Here is a 16,018-nt window from a genome sequence, read left to right as displayed (position 1 = left end):
ACGGTCAGAATGTTTGCCTTCCAGATTTCATGTGTTAGAAACATAATCCCCCAAGTCCTGAAGCCCAGAAAGCATAGGGCTGGACAAACCACCCCTCCCACCTCCTCCAGCTGCCCCCCTTGCAATTTGAAATAGCCAAGATGTCCCTTTTAATCTCATCAGGGAAGGTGTCTCAAGAAGGCATAGAAGAGGATGTTCCACGTGGTCGTGGTGTCTCACCGGTGTCCACTGGGCCCAGCTGGCCCTTTACGGGAGTGAGGGTAGAATAGCTTGGGTCCACAACCCTCTTCTAAGGGAAGATCGAGACAAAGCCTGAAGGGTGGAGGGAAGGGACGGGCTGGCTGTCAGGATGCTGAGGGTGAGGCCCCTCCCCACAGGAGCACAGAGGCTGAGAAGGGCTTCCTGGTTCCATCCAGGCTCTGGCCATTCACAGGTGCCCCTTCCCAGGAGGTCCAGTTGAGCCAAGGGTCAGCTCCAGGGACTTTAGTCCATTTTTGCCAAAATGGACATGATACAACGTAGTCACAGTTCTAGAACTTTCAGGACTGAGCCTGCGGCATGCCCAGAATAGAAGGCAGCTCCTCCTGCAGTCCGTGCCTCTGACCATGACCAGCTCCCTCACAGGTGTCTCCCTGCTGGGACTCTGCACCCTGTTGGCTGCAGGAAGGGCCACAGGCTGAAGCTGGGATGGGCCACGTACTCTGTGTGTTTCCTGAGAGGGCTGAGGGCTGACACCCCCTGTAGCAGCCCAAGGCACAGTAGTCACTGCCTCTGCCCTGGGAGTCTAGGGGAGCTGGCCTGGTGAGGGACACAAAGGCCCAGTCCTCCTGTGGCAGGTAGGCTGACTGTTCCCCCAACTCCACACATCCTGCTGGCTGCACACTCACTGAGCTCAGGGCTTCTGAGAGACCAGGACCAGTGCCCTCCTGCTCCTCCAGGCTTGAGGATTGCCTGGAGCGTGCCAGGCCATAGGTGAGCAGTGTGATGGCCTCCCAGATGCTGGACTCTGAGGCTCCTTGCAGGGTGTTGACACAGTCTTGAGTCAGCTGTGGGCTAGCTCCATGGGTCCCTATCCAGGACTGGAACAGAGCACAGGGAGGAGGGAAGGGCTTAAGCAGCAGGTTCAGAGCTCACTTTGGGGCAGCTACTTTACTCTGGGCAGGCCCAGCCTTCCTCCTTCTCCAGGAAGCTCTCTTGCCTTCCACACCATAGGCCAAGAGCACCTGTTCCCAGAACATTCCATCTTTCCCCATGTGCCAGCCTGGCATCAGCACAGGATCTTGAGTGCTCCCTCAGTACTCCCCAGCCTTGAGCCCTGCACTCACGGCAGCCTGAACAAGGGTAAAGTTGATGACAGGTGCTAAGGACAAAGCTAGCCTCTGAGAGCACACTGCCAGGGTCTTCCAGCAGCTACAAAGCCTGGGCACCCCAAAGAACCCCACTTACACACAAGGTAAGAGATGCAGTCAGGACTCTCTCTGGAACCACTGGAAGCCCTTACCTCCAAAATGAATCTGTTCCCTCAGTGGAACCAAAGCCTCCACCAAATGCACCACACACACACCCTCCATCTGCTTCCTGGAGAGCTGACCTATAGCACCATACCTATACCTGCACCCCATCCCTGAAGTCTGAATAACGCCTGGCAGCTGCCATGGTTCTGCAGAAAAGGGGTCAGTGCCTATAACTGGGATGACATAGCCCAAGGGCCAACTACTTCTGCCTGCTCAGCCTGTCCTCTTGATAGGACAGCTGCCTGGGCTCTTGACAGTCACATCCACTGGCTTGGGGAAGAGTGGAACTCCCTCCAGAGCCAAGTGCCCAGTTTTGAGCTACAACTTATACTTTTGGACAACAGAAAACTAGTCTCCCTATTGAGAGAACAAAGGATGTTTTTGCATAATAAGCTGGAAACCATGTGAAGAGGACATCCCTGACCACAGGGTGGAGCAAGATCCTGGGGAAGAGCAGGGTCAGCTTGGCCTGGACCTTAGGGAAGAACTCAGCACTGAGAGGGGAAAGACAGAGACCACCAAGGGAGACTTTCCTCTCCCGACCTCCTCTCAGGGAGCATGAACTGCCAACCCAACAGAGGTAGGGGGCTACAAAAGTGATCTGAGGCTCTCCCTCCCAGGCCCACAATAGGGAAATACAGGGTGCACTCATGTGCAATGGTGCCAGGGAGATACCCAGGGGCCCATAAGGTACCAAACACTTCACGGTGGCCACCAAAGAAGAAGTCAGGGGTCCTATTAGGGCCAGGACAGTCGTACAAGCCAAAGACCCTTCCCCATAGCCACAGGACAAAAACCTTTGGGGAAGAGGAGGTGAGAAGAAGGAATGAGATGGGGTGGGTGCAGACAGCCCATAATATGCACCTTGAACTGAACATTTCCCTCAGTAGCAGAGCAGACAAATGAAAGTTTAATTTTCCCATCAAGAATGGAACTGGGGGCTGGGGTGGTGGCTCAGTGGTAGAGCGTTCACCTAGCATGTGTGAAGCCCAGGGTTCGATCTTGAGCACCACATAAAGATAAATAAATAAAGGTATTGTGTCCATCTACAACTAAAAACTATTAAAAAAAAAAAAAAAGAATGGAATGGAGCTAGGGTTATGGGTCAGTGGCAGAGCGCTTGCCTAGCATGTGTAAAGCACTGGATTCAATCCTTAGCATAGCATAAAAATAAATAAAAAACAATTATTTTTTAAAACATCATCACAAAAAAAAGAAAGAAAGAAAGAATGGAAGTGGAGGCCAAAGAACAAAAAGAAATCAGCAGTGAAAATACAGTTAAATTATTGCCCATTTGAGACAGTGTGTCAATTTGGACCCATAAACTATACAAAAAAAAAGACCAGACCAGCCCCCATCCAAGCCCACACCTGCTCAGGTCAAACCTTGGAGCCATATCTGCTCCCATGCTCTGCAGTGCCCTCTGCACACACCTGGAAGTTCCCGTCGTGCACAATGTAGAGGGGCTGGAAGAACAGTGCTGGTGAAGGCACGTTCTGGTGGAAGGTTTTCTTCACCCTGAGGCCAGGAAGGGACAGTCAGAGCCTGCAGAGACCCTACTACAGGCATCTCCCAAGGCCACACTCCAGAAAGTCTGAGGTCACTGCAGAGACGGAGCTCTCGTCCAGCCAGAAGACGTCAACCTGCCTCACCCAGGCTGCTGCCCCTCCCTCCCTCTTGCTCCTCAGAGGACTGGGCATGATGGTTCACTTCTGTAGTACCAGCTACTCAGGAGGCTGAGGCAGGAGAGTTGCTTGAGCCCAAGAGTTCAAGATCAGCCTTGGCAGCATAGCAAGATTCATTCTCAAGAACAAATAAACCCACCCTAAGGACAAACCCACCCTCAGGGCAAAATACAAATGGCAGGCTGTGACCTCTCTGGCTAATGCCCCATAGAATTGATTTATACCAAGGCATGTGTCTTTTCCTGGTGAGCTGCAGCCACAGATTCAGTGCCTGGAAGTGGCCAGTCCTGCCCTCAGCCCTCAGAGCCAGTAGCTCCAGGAACTGCATGTGTGCTGCTGGCAGATAAGCCCAGCTCCCAATCCACCTGATCACCCAGCTGCCTGCCCAGGACCCACACTCCCTCAAGAGGAGGCCACGCAAGGCTCCAACCCCACAGGGCCAGCTCAACCTCCCTGACCTCCCAGGGCCTAGCCCCTGGGGTTCACCTCAGGGATCACCACTCAAATCCCATCTTCTCTGCCTAAGACCCTGGCAACTCCCTCCGAGGTGTTCTGTCACCTCACCCTCACTCAAGTTGAATCACCTGTATATCAGTGGTCCATTCTAACCACCTGAACCAAATGGTGTGGCATCACATGCCCATCTCTTCCAGTGCTCTAAGGAGAAGCTGGCACCCTCCCCACGCCCTCCTGCCCTGTGTCCAACCCTCTTGTTCTCTCCATCATTTGTCTGTAGCTGAAAAGTCTCCTCCTCAGTCCCAGATAAGACTCCTGTGACCTCGAAACCTGACATGTGGTACATAAGGTATGGGGGCTTATCTTTTTCTCTGAGGTGTCTGTCAGGGATGAGAATAGGGTCCTGTGCACCCCAGTTGCCCAAAATAGCACTTCAATACAACATGTGAACAGATGGGCAAACCAAGCAACATCCCCAGTGCCAGGAGACCAGGACCTCAGGTTCCTGAGTCCCAGGAACTCTGGGTCTCTCCACAGTTGGTGGGGACCAAGCATATCACATGTTCAGGTTTACCACAGCACCTCCTTCCCTTCTCTCCCCTGTCAACTTGGGGATACACCAATAATGGCCCAGTATGGACACTTAAAAACCCAACTCCATTCAGGGACCAGACAATGGAGAGGGAAGAAAAGGAGCAGGGGGGTTGGCCTTAGGTTCCAGACACCACATACCTACACATGCACAGACTGATATGCCCACACACATGCACACCCACTAAACATGCATACACTAAGACATTCACATGTACACACTCACATGTACATGCTAAGACATTGTCTATGCATGCACTGATAGTCAAGTGTATAGGCTCACGCACACACAGTAGCGTAACCACCTACCTGGGTGACAGCTTGAACAGGAGGTAGGTCAGGCCAGTCAGAAGGAGAAAGACAGGTACAGCAATAAAAGTGCTGTCTAGCCAGCCCCAGGATGGGACCAGGAGGCCTGTGGGCAAGAAAGGAGAGGTTCCCTCAAGCCCACCTGACAAAAGGCCCCTATCAGTTCCCTGGGCCAAAGAGGAAAGAATTTGGGATGGCCTTGGAGGTTAGTGCAAAGCATGCTGAAGTCCCTGGGGTGAGTCTCACTCTCAGCCCGCCCCTCCATCTGCCACACAGCTGGTGGTCAGGTCATTGAGCCTTCCTAGCACCACTGTGCACAGGGTCAGCCTTACCCTCACTAAGGAGACTGAGCCCCATCTGGCATAGAGTTCTAGGTCACACTCACTCCCAATGGTAGCCACTAGATGCAGGCTCCTAGGAGCCCAGGGTGTGTTTCCCCTTGCACATCTCAGACCGCAGGGGAAGGGGCCTTGGGGTGAAAAGTAAAGGGGTGGGATGGTCAGAAGAGTGGAGGCCAGGGGCTGAGGATGTGGCTCAAGCGGTAACGCGCTTGCTTAGCATGCGTGCGGCCCGGGTTCGATCCTCAGCACCACATACAAACAAAGATGTTATGTCCGCCAAATAAATAAATAGATATTTTTTTTAAAAAAAAGAGTGGAGGCCAAGCTGTGGATGAGCAGCCGCCATGTGAACCCACCTCCTCGCTGGGGCGAGGGGAAGCACACAGATTGGCTCCACTCACTCCACTGGCCCTCATGACGCTCCTCTTCAATCACATCGTCCTCCAGCATGGCCATCCGCACACGCAACCTAGCCTCATAGGTAGACCCAGGATCCAACTCGATGGCTTCAAGGATGAGCCAGGTCACCCCCACAATGCGGTCCTTGTGCCGGGCCTGCTGCAGAGCCAGGGAGAGTGAGCAGGTACCAGGTGTGGGGCTGGGTCCAGCTGGAGAGTGCACACAGCAGACCACTCACACACACACATGTGCACACTCACACACAGACACACCCCTGCTCACAAAATGCAGGCACACACACATCTACAGGCACATTTCACACTCACACACTCAGACACCCCAATACACACTCACACATGTAGACACAAAGCACAGGCACACTCATGTACAAATCACATACAAACACACAAACACATCCATGCACAGGCATGCTCACGCCCTACTGTGTGTACACATACACACATACACTGGCATACTTGTGTGCATGGGGAGGATGCGCATACACACACACCTGACTCCGCCCCCTCTCCTCCTCACCATTCACGGCAGCCGCTCTGGGGAAGAAAAGACCCAGGGGAGCAAGCCAAAGCATTACCTCCCAGGCCTCTTCCTGCCTCTTGAGGGCCAGCTCATAGCTGAGAAGTGTGGTCATTGGCTCCAGGGCAGGGCTGATGGTCCAGGTGAGGACACAGGAGCCAGAGCTGATGTTGCTGTGCAGGTCAGAGGGAGGGTCCAGCTTAACTGAAACAGAATGGATATGTGAGGTCTTCAGCATGCCAAGATCTAGGGCACTAAGATTCCCGTGATGCATGGTGAAGGCCCCTTCAGACCAGGGGAGTCACTGGAAGACAGGGACAGAACAACTATCCTAGCCCCTGTAGCAAGGAGGTTTCCCAATGCTGCTCCCCTTTCCTTCACACTCTGCTGCTGGACTCCTTCCTGCTCTGACTGGAGTGCATTTCTAGTGATGTGAACCCAACTCAGCCCCCACCCCAGCTGGCCCTGCATCTTCAGCCTCTGCCCAAACCCTGGCCCTGCAGTAAGTAGCACATGGCCATCCACTCCCAGGGTCACCTGCTTCCAACCCCAGGTCTCCCTTGGCAAGAACTCAAGACCACAGGGGTCACAGGCTGAGGTCCCTGCCCCCACCCACCAAGCAGTAGGCTGGCCCTGGGAAGGCACCCCTGCTCACCATGTCTCCGGGGCAGGTATTGTGGGTCCACCAGGCTGACCTGCTCCTTCCCAGAGACACAGCGGTGGAGAGTGATGGTGAAGTTGTCAGAGGGCAAGAGCACCTCCTCAGGGGGCAGCTCCAGGGTGCAGGCACTACCTTGGAAGATGCACTTGTGCTTGCTGCCAGGTGCCTGGTTGCTGGAAAGGCCATACATCAGCACCAGGGCAAGTTGCTTCCAGAGGGGCTGCACTCCCACCACCCTTCCCCTCACCTAGTGAAGAGGAGCCAGGGGCCAGAGCCAGGATCCAGGTCTGGGGCAGACCAGTGGCAATCGATCCTGAGGATGTTGTTGGTGAGGCAGGTGAAGGTTCCAGCCCATGGCCCTGGGGATGAGACCATTGGAGCCTGTACCAGGTGCTTCTGGGCAGAGCTGAGGCAGGGGCAAGAGAGGGCCTGACAGCTGAACCCTAACAAGGCAGTCTCCAGAGAATGACCAAGGAGAATCTGTCAAAGGCAGGTCTGGGGGGCCTGGGGGTAATGGGCTCAGTCCATGTACATAGGGAAGTCAGGACCAAGACGAGGGCACAGGAAGCCTAGGGTCAGTGGGACCCTGGAGGACAGGTCCTAGCAATCTGGGTCCATTCTTCTCCCAGGGATGCCCCCACTTCCAGCCCCTAGCTCTCCATCCAGCTGCCCCACACAGACACAAGTGCCCAATACTCACCTCCTCCCTCCTCAGGGACAGAAACTCCCCAGCAGGCACAGATACAGAATAGGAGCCATGTGCCCAGATCTCGAATCAGGGCCTCACTCTCCAAGGTCCAACCTGCAAGGGACTAGACTGAGAGGCCTACGCCTCTCTGGGTGGGAAGTTCCCTGAGATTCCACTTAGCAGAGGCTCTGAATGGGATATCACCTTCACCATCACCATTTCCAATGAAAAAAACTAGGCATCCCTGTCCAATCTTCACCGGTAAGAATCCGCAGCTCAGAAGGGTCACTTGACCCAACCAAGGACTGTGGCTTCCATGTGCAAGACACAGCTTCCTGGAGTCTGAGAGCAGCATCTCCATGTATGCCTACAAGGCCCTCTCTGAGACCACCATCCTCTGCCTGTCCTTCCCCCTAGCCAGGCCCAGGCCCACACTGCAGGGCAGTCAGGATTGGGGAAAACTGTCAGGCCCACGGAGTTCCTGGGTGTCACATGCTGTGGCAACTGTGGAAACTGCACTTTGTACTTTGGTTTTGACAATCATGAGAAAGGCTGTTGGGTTCATAACAGGAAAGCAGATGCCAAGGAGGGGAAGGGCCTTGACCCAGGGGCACACATTAGCCTTCAGTCATGCGTAGCTAGCTGCACTGCCTTTTGCTGCCTTAAATGAAGACCTGTTGTAGCTCTGCCTCAGTAACATGGTTGAGGATGGCAGTAGGTGTCCATGCAACAGATGACACTTGCCAAAATGCCCATCATCTCTCTATTCCCAGGTGTCCTACACCCCAAGAAGGACAAGCCCCTTTGCTGAGGATCCCTGGGGGAGCCAGAGATTGACTACAGACAGAGGGATCAGGAAGCTCCTGGCTGTGGGGAAGCTGCTGACGCCCTATCACCCCATTTGCAGCTACAGATGGCTTGCTGATAGCCCCTAAGCAGGAAGCAGGGCCAGCTGGGTTACACAAGCCCGATTAGTGATAAGAAAGAAAAAGGAAGCAGACATGCACACAGATCAGAGCATGCTTACCCCCCAGAAGCCCTCATCCCTCAGCAGGCACCTACCCACCTTAGCACCCTGAGGACAAACCACTGATAAGACCCAATCTTCCCTGGAAAGGAGTATGCAGTCTGGCACTACCAGCAGCAGCATGAAAGGCAAATTCTCCGTGGTAATGTCTGGAAGCTGGGGATGTAGCTCAGTGGTAGAGCACTTGCCTAGCATGGCAGGCAGGGTCTGTCCCCTCCTGTGATACTTACTGGCACTGTCAGTCCATTCAGGGTGGGAAGGCACCAAGGCCTGGTAAAAGCTCATCACAGCAACCACTTCCTGCTAAGAGCTGGCCCAGACCCCTGTGGAGACCCTGTCCCAGGAGAGGCACGCACTCAGCCCAGCCACAGGTTGGCCCAGGAGCAGGTGGCTGGAAAGCAGGCAATCAGGTATCTCTCAGCTCCACAGTCCCCCTCTATAGACCAGGTGGGAAGAATAGTGGGCAGGATGCACACAGAGGAGTGACAGAGAGCTGGGTACCACTAGCAGCAACCTGGGGAAACTGAGGCCCAGAGAGACCAGGGACTTGCCCCACATGTAGCACATGGCAGCTCTGTTCTTAGCAGGGGTCCTCCTAGCTCCCACACAGCCTGAAGCTGCCTGAGGGCAATGTGTGAGTCCATCAGTACACACCCACTGAGAACCATACAAAGGGGGTGAAGCCTCAGGGCATCACAGATCTCCCTTTAAGTCACTGCAGACATGGGATGAGACATTACAGAGGGAGGCAAACCCTGGGCCAGCCAGTCAGCATAGTACCCCTTGGTCCTCGAAGAGGTGCCAGGTTGGCTCCAGGGAAGTCTCACACAGCAGGTCACAGGATGGCGTGAGAACAAGAGGGAAAGCCAGATTCTGCATCACCAGACAGAGGTGCTTCCTGACACCCTGGCTGACACCAGGGACTAGTATGGCCTTCCCCATCAGGTCTGCAAACACAACACGAAGCCCACTGGTCCACATCTGGCCCAGAAGGCCTACCTATCCTGGATTTCTGGGATACCATGAATTTATGGAATGCCCTGTAGCTGGAACCCTGGCTTTGACCATGGGGTCTGCCAGCCCCAGGGGAGGGTATCCATATAGGCCCTGCATATATGGTATCTATATTGGCCCTCAGGCCCCACTATTCCTCCCACGCCAGAGCAAGCCACCATCATGGGGGATGTCCAGGAGGCTTTATGTCCAGGAGGCTTTGGACTCCTTAGTGCCTTGCAGGACATGCTCCAAATTGGTTCCACTGGGGACCAGTCACTGTATTCACTTACTGTCACACAAAACCTATTATATATATATATATATATATATATATATATATATATATATATATATATATATTGTGTGTGTGTGTGTACGTGTGTACGTGTGGTTCTGGGAATGAACCCAGGGCCAGGAGAGTGCTCTACACTGAGCCACACCCCAGCCCTGGTTTTTATCTTAATGGGGGAAGACATGAGATCCTGTTTCTCTTGCCCACATCTAAAGCTAGAGGATGTGGAGGCAGATGGATGGAGGTTGCTATTTAAATAAACCCTTGTCCAGCACTGTCTTCTCTCTGCTGGAGGTGAAGAGAGAAATGCAGATTCTAGCTGCCAGAAGCAGCTGTACCCTGGGGCACATGGAGGCTGTGCCAGGAAATAGGGCTGAAAATGGGAGCAGGAGAGAACTCCCTCTTTGGGTCACACAGGATATGGCCTTCTCAGGCACCAGGGGAACTCCCAAAGCTGTTGGGCACAGGTTGGTGATCCTGATAGGTCTGGGTATACATAGGGAGCAGAAGGGACAGTGTGGGCAGGCCAGCTGCTTGAGGACAAAGATAACAGACAAGAGGGGCCAGACACAATGGCTCATACTTGTAATCCCAGTGACTCAAGTTTGAGCAGGAGGATTGTGAGTTTGAGGGCAGCTTCAGCAACTTAGAAAGACCTGTCTCAAAGCAATAAATTTAAAAGGCTGGGGATGTAGCTCAGTGGTAAAACACTCCTAGGTTCAATGCCCAGGAGGAAGGAGGTACAGGGAGACGCAGGGAAGGTCAGGAATCGGGGAGGGGTTCCTAGAAGCATCTTGCCTCACATTTTCTGGCAGAGAGGGTGCATGGGGGTCAGGGGTCTGGGGGCACACCAAGCTGAAGTTCAGGAGAGAAGAGGGCTGGACCAGAGATGTTGGATAGATAAGGGCACAGACCCAGGATGCGGGGGGAAGTGCCCAAGGAGCATGGAGGTGGGAGGGGAGGGGTCAGAGAGCCTGCAAGGGTGAGCACAAGCCTACCGCCTGGCCCCCTTCACTCTATGCCCTGGGCCTGGCTTCTTCCCCATCTCAGTGCTCTCCGCAGCTCGCCTCCAGCCCCCAATATATCTCCCCAGGCAGAGTGTGCCAGGGCACAGTGCAGGAGCTGATGAGGTTCTCCTCAGGGCCTGGGGAACTATGCCCACTACTCCTGCTGCCTCAGTGGGGGGCAACCCTCTTCCAGCACCCCCTCACCAGTCCAGCAATCCCCCTGAAGGTGAAGCTCACTGCTCTGTGGAGTCCCAGTAGGGACCGGGCTCCAGGGTGACCTGCAGACTTGTGCTATCTTCTTCACAAATGCTCCCCCACCTTACTACAGAGGCCACCCTGGTCATCCACGAAGGGAACAATGCAACGGAATTTGAACTCACACCAGGAGGGTTTCCACTGACCTCACAAGTCCAGAGGGGAGCCCAGAACAGCAGGCCCATTTCCTCAAGCCCCTCATGAGAACAGCTAGCCCAGAGCCCCAGGGGATGCAGAGGGCATTGCTTCCTCAGGAAAGCACCCTCTTCCCTTCTGCCTGCTTAGCTGAGCTGACCCTCCTGGAATCCCACCTGCACCTGCTGCCTCCCAGCTCCTCCTCTGCCCTGAAGCCCCCAGAGGCCTAGGAACTCAGAGGGGCTTTACCTGCCCCAGGGCCTCACTTATACCTCATGGCCATGACAACACCATTTGCTCTCATGCCCACAAAGGTCAACTCAGTCACAGAAGAAGTTTCTTCCATAATCAGCACCCTTCCCCTGTCCAGCTGGAGCATGACCACACAGACCACAATGGTACCCATGCCCCCTGAAGGCCTGGAAATTGCAGTGTATGATTCTATGGTCAGCACTGCAAATTCTACAGTCTCAGATATGCTAAGGCCAGAGCACCAGAGGACGAAAAATTGGGAAGAAGCTCCCAAATGCCACGGTGGTTCCCTGGGCCCAGGGATAGAGGACCACTTGTCTCTCTCTGCTTCCTGAAGTTCATGCTACGGTCAGAGGTTGGGGAACCCAGAATACAGACTCACCTTCCCAAATGCATCTGCCCAGTGCCATTGAGTCTCAGCATCACCAGCCCAGAGGCAACCTGCTGTGACAGTCCTTGATGTGCAGCAAAGCCCCTCACCTGATCCAGGAGATAACCACAGCGGCAGTGACGTGGCCTCATGACAGGCTGACACAGGCCACCCACTTCTTAAACCACTGCACAAAGCAGAGTAACCCTCATGGAGCTGAGAGACGCCTATCACTGCTTACCACAGGCCCTGTGACACTGAGTTGCCAAACCTGGGTGTTAGTGATCTGTCTCCTGACTGGCAGATGGGAGTCCACTGTGCTTCTCCCGAGAACCAGAGCACCACTGTCAAGATGCACTGAACTAGCAGAGGAAGCAAGGACCCTGACAGCAGAGTAGGGCCCTCACCCCTCCAGGTTTTTCCAGAACCAGAGGTGCAGTTCTTCCACCAACAAGACCAGCTGTGAGCAGCAGGGGCAGGGTGGGTGCGAAACATAAAGGTAAAGCAAACTCAGTCAAGGAAAACAAACCCCACAGAGGAACTAACTGAAATGGGAGATTCCTACTTAGCCTGCCCAGAGGTGGCCCTTGCCAGCAATTTATCCCAAATCCTTCCAGACACCTTTTAAGCTCATTCAAATAAGCACATATTCTTAACAGACTCATACTGTGCTATTGGCAGGTGGCTTCCTTGTACTTCTGGCTATTTGCAACCTCTTTCTAGGTTGTCACAGGCAAATCTTCCTCGTGCATTGAATGGCAGTGTATGTCATGGTTTAATAGTTCCTTAAATGGACTTTTGCACCATTACATGCAGTATTTTACATGGAGGTGATGCACAATTCTAGGCATGGATCTCTAATCAACAGAAGGAGTACTTCCATAAAAATGTTTGCTAACAGTGGAATCAGGGGGCCTCAAGGTTGACATTTAAAAACACTCATAGATACCCCAAGTGGCCCTACAAAAACAAGGCACCAACTTCCACTCGCACCAGCACTGTGAGAACACTCATAACCCTTGTTTACAGCAAACATTATCAGTCTTTTTAATCTGTGCTGTTCTGATAGGCAAAGATATTTCAATGTTTTTTTAAATTTTGTACTTCCTTGATAATTAGTTAAGAGAAGCATCTTTTCATGTACATATTGACTATATGTTCTTTGTTGTGCCACATAAGATCATATTTCAGTGTGTACATGTGTGAGAGAGTGTTCATGCACACATGTGTGCTGTGTGTGTACTGTGCAGCAGCTCTCTGAAGAGATAGAACCAAAGGCTCAAGTCACGAAACAGCTTAGCAATGACTGACCAGAGATATATCATATTTATCTACTTTTGTTTATTTTTTAGATTTTTGGGAGCATCTTTATCCTGCTAATGCCTTGCTTATATGATACAAATATATAGTAGATTCCACAAAAATACATTTTTTTAAACACAAAAGAGACTTTGTTTAAGACTATTGCAATAGGAGACAGGCCCAGAACTCCGTCTAATAAGCTCCACTCCACAAAAACAAAGTGCTGGAGAGTTTTTGAGAACTAAGCGGGAGGAGGTTGAGGCCACCAGGTTTGCTAATTGGCCTTAGCAAAAGAAAGTGTGTTCTCCCATCTTTACACCTGAAGCACGGGCACTTCTGAAGTCAAGCTCCTGTCCTGACATAGAGACTGGGGGATGAGGTACTGTCTTCCTTGACAATTACACTTCCACAATGGCTCCCAGATCCTTGAGAAAGACATTCCTGGATTAGAAAACTGTCAAAAAGCTTTTAAGAGAGTTTTACATCTGGAAGGGGCTGGAATTTTATAATTAGAATTTATATTTAGAATTTTTCTAAAATGTTCTAAGGAAAGAGGTCAGGAGCCAACAGCCTGTTTCAAAGTTGGTTGATCTGAGGTTGGTTGATTATATAAATGATCATGGTCACTTGCAATAATTCTATAATATAAAGGAGATGTGTCATTTTCCCAGAGGTCAAGCTCCTCTACTTATCCCACTGCAAGGTATAGGTTACCACGCACAGTGAAGTGAGAAGATGGGGAGCAGAGACTCAGAGCTGGTGAACACAGTGCTTTCCAGGAGGCAGACTCTGGTCTTGGAGGTGTGCTCACATTCCACAGGGATTCCAAAGCTAACTCCCTTAGTTTTCTGGTGATGCTACAGTAGAGTTTACATTTGCTCCCACAACTAACGACTGCCATTTTCTCCTGAGTCTCTCTTTTTTACCCTTTATGTACGAATTCTCTTGATTTCAGAGGTTCAGTCCACAACAGGTAGGCCAACTCCACAGCTCTGGGTCCGAGGCAAGGCAGGACATCATGATGGATGAGTGTGGCAGAAGAGAGTAGCTCAGGTAGTAGTCACAGGAAGGAGAGAGGGGAAGAGAGAGGGAGAGAGAGAGAGATGATGGAGAGGGAGAGGAAGGGGGAGAGAGAGAGAGAGAGAGAGAAAGAGAAGGAGTACATCTTCACCAGTGGATACAGGCATAAGGTCAGTGCTTCTTCCCCTAGAAAATGCACGAATGAATGGCACACCCCTGATCGCCCACCCTCTTCCACAGCACATGAAGGTACCCAGAAAACAACATCCACAGACAGGCAAGGAAGCCACAGTTATGAAGAGGAGCACCTGGCTGGAGTTACCATGGAAACAAGTCACCAAATGAGGGAGAGGCATGTTGCCAGGGTCGCATGCTGATTGGACTACAGGAGGTAGAAAAGGGTCAGTAAACCACACCAGTCAAGTCCAGCCTATGATTTTTTTAAACCTGTGAATTTAGAAAGATTAATGCTTCTTTTTTCAGTAGTGGGACTGAACCCAGAGCCTTCTACTGAGCTACACCCCCATTCTGCTTCATACACTTGTAAATGGTTGGAATTCTTCATGAACTGCATTAACACATAAAAATTAGATGAAATTCAAATTTCAGTGTCCATGGAGTTGTGGAGCCTTTTGGTGTTTGTTTTGTTGCTTTTGAGACAAGGTCTTGTGGTTTCCCAGGCTGGCCCTGAACTTATGATCCTCCTACCTCAGTCTCCCAAGTATTTAGGTTATAGGTGTGCACCACCACACCTGGCTAGAGTTTTGGTTTTTTTTTTTTTTTTTTTTAATAAATGTGCTTACTGTATTTTAAAATACACACAACATAAAATTAGGCATCTTGGCCACTTTTCAGCATTCATACTCAGTCGTCACACTGTCCCCACCAGAGGCCTCGACATCTGTGCACAAAGGAAGCTCCACACCACTAAACAAGGCCACATCCACCTCTCCCCTCACCCTACCCAATAGAGAGCAGCAACTACCCTTCTACTTTCTACAAGCAAAATGACACAGTTGGGGACCCCCATGAGAAACAGGACCCCCTTGGAAATAAGGAAAACAAGATAAACAAGTCAGCTCTCTATCTTATGGGGTTAAGAGCCACACCAGGAAATTAGGAGTTAAAAGGTAAACTAGCTTGCCAGGTGCAGTGGTACACACCTGTAATCCCAGCAGCTCCGGAGGCTGAGGCCGGAGGAAATCAAGTTCAAAGCTGGCCTCCACAACAGCAAGGGACTAAGCAACTCAAATTTACCAGTCTGAGCCTCCAAAATTTCTGATAAGAAGTCTGCTGAAAATGATACTGAGGATCCCTCATATGATACAAGTCACTTCTGCTGATTTCAAGAGGGTTTCAGCTAGGTGTGGTGGCACACACCTATAATACCAGTTCCTCCAGAGGCTAAGGCAGGAGGATTAAAACATCTGAGGCCAACAACTTGAGACTCTGTCTCAAAATAAAAAGGGCTGGGGATGTGGCTCAGTGTACAAGGCTATGGGTTCAACTCCCAGTACCAAAAAAAAAAAAAAAAAAAAAGATTCTCCCTGGTGAAAGCTTGATTATATTTGGTCTTCTTTGTGTTGCCATGGGTCTCAGAGTTCTATCCACAAGTTCACTGAGCCCCTTGGATGTTTTTATTCATCCTTTGTCAAAGGTGGGTCATTTTTTTGGGGGGGGGGAGCAGTGTGCTGAGGGTGCTTTACCAGAGAGCCATGTCCCCAGCTCTTCTATTTGAGACAGGGTCTCACTGAGCTGCCTCCACCACCTGGGTCTCTGGGATTACAGGTGTGTGCCACCATGTCCAGCTTCATTCTCTTCATATATTCTTGCCACCCCTCTCACCCCCTCCAGGACTCCCAGAATGCATGTTGGTCCACTTAGTGTAACAGAGGTCCCTTTTCAATCCTTTTGTGTTCCTCAGACACAGTAATTTCCACTGGCATAACTTCACACAGATTTTCCTCCTCTGCTCAAATCTACCTTTGTGTCACTCTAGCAAATTTTCATTTCAGTTATCAAACTTTAAGTTCCAGAATTTTTATTTATTTTTTTGTTTTTGTTTGTGGTGGTTTCTTGGTATTTGTTGTTGTTGTTTTTTGGCCTATTGACATTTCCATTTTGTTTGTGTATGTGGAACCCAGGGGCACTCTACCACTGAGCTATGCCCCCAGCCCTTTC

At 51.5% G+C, this 16,018-nt stretch overlaps 1 protein-coding gene across 1 annotated transcript; it reads right to left on the bottom strand.

Annotated features, from left to right (window-relative positions):
• Nucleotides 1–539: 539 nt before the first annotated feature.
• On the bottom strand, nucleotides 540–11,555 carry Il9r (interleukin 9 receptor). The gene is made up of 9 exons (XM_076840899.1): nucleotides 11,528–11,555; nucleotides 7,194–7,295; nucleotides 6,741–6,852; nucleotides 6,488–6,666; nucleotides 5,891–6,036; nucleotides 5,253–5,454; nucleotides 4,556–4,661; nucleotides 2,948–3,032; nucleotides 540–1,079 (listed from the first exon to the last, which is right to left on the bottom strand). The coding sequence occupies exons 1-9, from the start codon at nucleotides 11,553–11,555 to the stop codon at nucleotides 540–542; spliced, it is 1,500 nt and encodes a 499-aa protein (XP_076697014.1).
• Between the last annotated feature and the right edge of the window lie 4,463 nt (nucleotides 11,556–16,018).

This window comes from Callospermophilus lateralis, chromosome 19 (assembly GCF_048772815.1).
Source record: "Callospermophilus lateralis isolate mCalLat2 chromosome 19, mCalLat2.hap1, whole genome shotgun sequence".
Classification (NCBI taxonomy): domain Eukaryota; kingdom Metazoa; phylum Chordata; class Mammalia; order Rodentia; family Sciuridae; genus Callospermophilus; species Callospermophilus lateralis.
The sequence above is the reverse complement of the archived record's forward strand: the minus strand, read 5'-3'. Positions and strand labels throughout refer to the sequence as shown.